The sequence below is a fragment of the Haliotis asinina genome, chromosome 7 (assembly GCF_037392515.1).
Source record: "Haliotis asinina isolate JCU_RB_2024 chromosome 7, JCU_Hal_asi_v2, whole genome shotgun sequence".
Classification (NCBI taxonomy): domain Eukaryota; kingdom Metazoa; phylum Mollusca; class Gastropoda; order Lepetellida; family Haliotidae; genus Haliotis; species Haliotis asinina.
In genome coordinates this window covers 60,122,840-60,127,286 of record NC_090286.1, presented here as the reverse complement: position 1 = coordinate 60,127,286, position 4,447 = coordinate 60,122,840, and the positions used below count along the sequence as shown (strand labels likewise).

The window sequence follows — 4,447 nt, the reverse complement described above, 5'->3', positions numbered from 1 at the left end:
AATTTTTCGACGTGTTTGTTATGCCTCTACAGAAACTATTTGTACTGAGATATTTGTACATTTTGAAATTATGAATAATGATGTATTTATTGACATACTGATAAAATATCAGCCAGAAAAAATCCAAAACACCCTTACTTATTTTGTCCAGTACATCTACGAATAATATCTGCCGTGTACATTTTTATTTCTTGTTTGACCTTGTACAGGGTTTACTTCTACCAAAATAATTTTCGGTTTACTGTGGTGTGTGCGTATATATATATATATATATATATATATATATATATATATATATATATATATAGTCAAATCGCACACTACTATCTGAAAATTGTAAACCTGAAATAGTACAGTCAAATAAAGGGATAACTGAACGAACAGTTTAGCTTTGAATGAAATCCACGTGCATACTCTACGTAAAACACCCATTATTATTGTATCAACATTGATTCAATCCATATAGCTCTCAATTTCCACAATCTTACATTGAAAGTACACTTCCACTACTTCTTTAAGGGTATATGTTGCGTGTGCATATGTACTTTCATTTCGTTTAGACGCAAGGACCATTTTAACTGTCTTTGGCTTATTCCCCTTCTCAATTCAAGTCTTTATGAATATAAAAAGGCAAAACAAAATGTGATATTTTTTCTGTTTTTTTATTCGGGAATGTATTTTTTTATATTTTTATAAAAAAACTTCAAAAAAGTGACATAACAAGGATATGATCAATTGCACAAAGAGATGAAAACATGTACAAGTTTGATCGAGGACACCGCCACCGAGATACTCTCGTATCAGGCTAGTGTCTTATTAGGGCTGTTGAGCATAGTTCACAGGTCGAAATTGAGCGATGGCGCCAACATGTTGGTTATGTATGTGTATTTGAACACAGACATGACAGGTTATTTGCATAACAATTTGGTAATACTCTCAGGAGTCCTGTAACTTAGAAGCACTTCCTGTGTACAATGGATGGGCCGGACTCATCGTACTCCTGCTTGCTGATCCACATCTGCTGGAAGGTGGACAGAGAGGCCAAGATGGAGCCACCGATCCAGACGGAGTATTTCCTCTCTGGAGGAGCGATGACCTTGATCTTCATTGTGCTGGGAGCAAGGGCTGTGATCTCCTTCTGCATACGGTCAGCAATGCCGGGGTACATTGTGGTACCTCCTGAGAGAACAGTGTTGGCATACAAGTCTTTACGGATATCAACATCACACTTCATGATGGAGTTGTATGTTGTTTCGTGGATACCGGCTGATTCCATACCCAGGAATGATGGCTGGAAGAGGGCCTCTGGACAACGGAATCTCTCGTTTCCGATGGTGATGACCTGACCGTCGGGAAGCTCGTAGCTCTTCTCCAGGGAGGAAGAGGATGCAGCAGTTGCCATCTCCTGCTCGAAGTCGAGGGCGACATAGGCCAGCTTCTCCTTGATGTCCCTGACGATTTCTCTCTCAGCGGTGGTGGTGAAGGAGTAACCACGCTCAGTGAGGATCTTCATGAGGTAGTCTGTGAGATCACGCCCAGCGAGATCCAGTCTCATGATGGCGTGGGGAAGGGCGTAACCCTCGTAGATGGGAACAGTGTGGGTGACACCATCACCAGAGTCCAACACAATACCTGTTGTACGACCAGAGGCGTACAGAGACAGAACAGCCTGGATGGCTACATACATAGCTGGAGAGTTGAAGGTCTCGAACATGATCTGGGTCATCTTTTCACGGTTAGCCTTGGGGTTGAGGGGAGCCTCAGTCAGGAGGACGGGGTGCTCCTCAGGAGCCACACGGAGCTCGTTGTAGAAAGTGTGATGCCAGATCTTCTCCATGTCGTCCCAGTTGGTGACGATGCCATGCTCAATGGGGTACTTCAGGGTGAGGATACCTCTCTTGGACTGAGCCTCGTCACCGACGTAGCTGTCCTTCTGACCCATACCGACCATCACACCCTGGAAGCAAAGATAAAACTCATCAGCGAATACAGACAAAGAGCTACTGTAAACATGTCACATCAAAATCCATACTAAAGCAGAATATAAGGCAATCAATGCCGTAAAAGACAATAAAGCTTTAATCAATTCTAAATACTGACATTTACAACTATAGGTTATCAGAGAAGGAAAGATGGTTAATATTTCAACGCGGACGCTTATAATACGCTCATGCATAGCGTTTCATTTATGCCCTTTTAAGGTATGCGGGCCATCTGTGAAACATGTGACGTCATCACATGATTGTCGGGCCGGCAGACTATCATTTCCAGGTTGAAGGTAATATTCACGTTAGCCAAACAGCAGATTAACTCACTGAGATTAATTCAAAACATTAACTTAAGTCATGGATTCAAAAATGATTTGTAGGAAGAAAATAATAAGCTTCCTCGCTGATAGAAAATAGAAACAAAGTTTCCGAATAAATGTGATAACCCGATACAGAAAATTAGGGGGTTTAAAAATATTTGGCATAAAGAATACAATTAAAATCTCCAAACGTTATAATGTAGCGTTATCGCATGAGGTACGTCACATGACCAGCAATGGAGGCTATCAGGGGGCGTGTCAGATGAAATCCACACCGGCCACGTGAAAACCGTCTCTAATGCTCGAGGGCAAATCATGACGGCCATGCAAGAATAAAGCCCCAGCAATCTACGGTATATCGTGCAATCCCACAATTCCCTATTGCAACATGCCGATTTCAACACAACTGGTCGCGGTTTGATACCGAATGGCAAATATATTGAAACAGCAAATATTGATTTAATCAAGACAAAGAAGCCGAAACTGGGCGTTGTCCATGATAACATAAGGGGACGACACATGTTCTTACACAAAAGAAATCGTTACTATTAAGCCTCTTTATCAGTAGCTAAGTGACGGACTTGATCAGATCAAGATCGTTATATAAAAACATCCGTCCTTTTGGTATGCTTATCATAAAGAAATGAAAAGTAGCTTCGTCTGGATAGATAATGTAAAAACACACACACAGAGGGGTGGATTTCAAACCAAAATGGCCAACATCTGAAATCGGTTCAACGGGGCTTTTTTAAACAAATGATAAAACTATTTCAAACCTGATGACGGGGACGACCCACGATGGAGGGGAAGACAGCTCTGGGGGCGTCATCACCGGCGAACCCAGCCTTACACATGCCGGAGCCGTTGTCGATAACCAACGCAGCAACATCTTCGTCACACATTTTGATTACTTAAATTTTCCCTTGAAACACAAACAGAATTCACACACAAGTTCGCCGGCCGCTGACTTTCGTTCAACTGAGACCGAACCTGCCACATGACATCTATTTATAACGCGTTCGATCGCGGCTTCTAGGAAATCCAGACACACTCTCCAAATAAGGAAATGCTTTCTGCCATATATGGTATGGTGTACGGGCTTTCCATCGTCAACACGCTTGAGCCCAACAATAGCTGGGTGACAGCACACTGCCCCCTGGTAAGAGAGAGTGACCTCAGGCCCAATCTGGCCATTTGCTCCTAGGTTGGGTTACATACGTCAGTTGCCCAACATACCTACACATGTTAACAATATACTGTGTATGTATTTGTATTGAGGTATTTCATAATAGTGTACGCCAAAGTAGTCAAACTTTGATCTGATCGGTATGTAGAAACATTTGGTTTCGTCGAGTCATATTTTAGATTTAAAAATTAATAAACGTTCAAACAGAAATATTTAAGGATTTTATTTTGTATTTGGAATGTATTTATATAAATCTTGTTTAATCAAGGTGATAATTAAGTCTCAGGAAGAACATAACTCTCCCTCACATTTTTGTTGATAAATTAAATTAAAACTGACTGTTTTATTGATGGGGCATTAAAGTCGTACATCTAAACGTATCTCACATGCGCATTGGTAATGACACTAACGCACATATAATTTTGTATGAAATCAGTGATACAGAAGACCTTGAATTATTTCCCTACAGCAATACTGACGTGGGTTGTTTGTGATCGAGTCGGTGCTGGGGGAGATCTACTTCCTGAGTGTATACAGGAAGCTCTGTGGCTATCAGATAGCAACTTGTCATCTACGCTCTTACAACGACGTGTACAATTACGGAAAATATTGCGTTGCCGGTGATTCGATGTATTAAACGCTGTTTATCATACTAACACCATCCTGATCTGTAAGATCTTTCCGGCTGAACCAATCAGGTCGATTTGAGGTTGGAAAATAATTTCCCCTCTCTATAAAATATTTTTTCAGAATTGCATGTTTACAAATATGAGTAAATATTTTAAGTGTGTCAAAGTGAAATGAAAGCAACCGGATGATCTATTATTGAAGTCTTTTGATAATAATTTTCAATTGTAAACCAGACAGAATTGTATGCCAGCTGATTTTGAATAAGTTTAAAGGAGGGATGGGTTTTTGTATTGAACATTATCACCTTCAAAAAATCTCCGAAG

The 4,447-nt window shown here is 40.7% G+C and overlaps 1 protein-coding gene across 1 annotated transcript; it reads right to left on the bottom strand.

The window, feature by feature from the left end:
• Positions 1-552: 552 nt before the first annotated feature.
• LOC137290525 (actin-2) lies at positions 553-3,363 on the bottom strand. The gene is made up of 2 exons (XM_067821539.1): positions 3,085-3,363; positions 553-1,957 (listed from the first exon to the last, which is right to left on the bottom strand). Exons 1-2 carry the CDS (start codon positions 3,208-3,210, stop codon positions 953-955), a joined length of 1,131 nt encoding a protein of 376 aa, XP_067677640.1. The 5' UTR covers positions 3,211-3,363; the 3' UTR covers positions 553-952.
• Between the last annotated feature and the right edge of the window lie 1,084 nt (positions 3,364-4,447).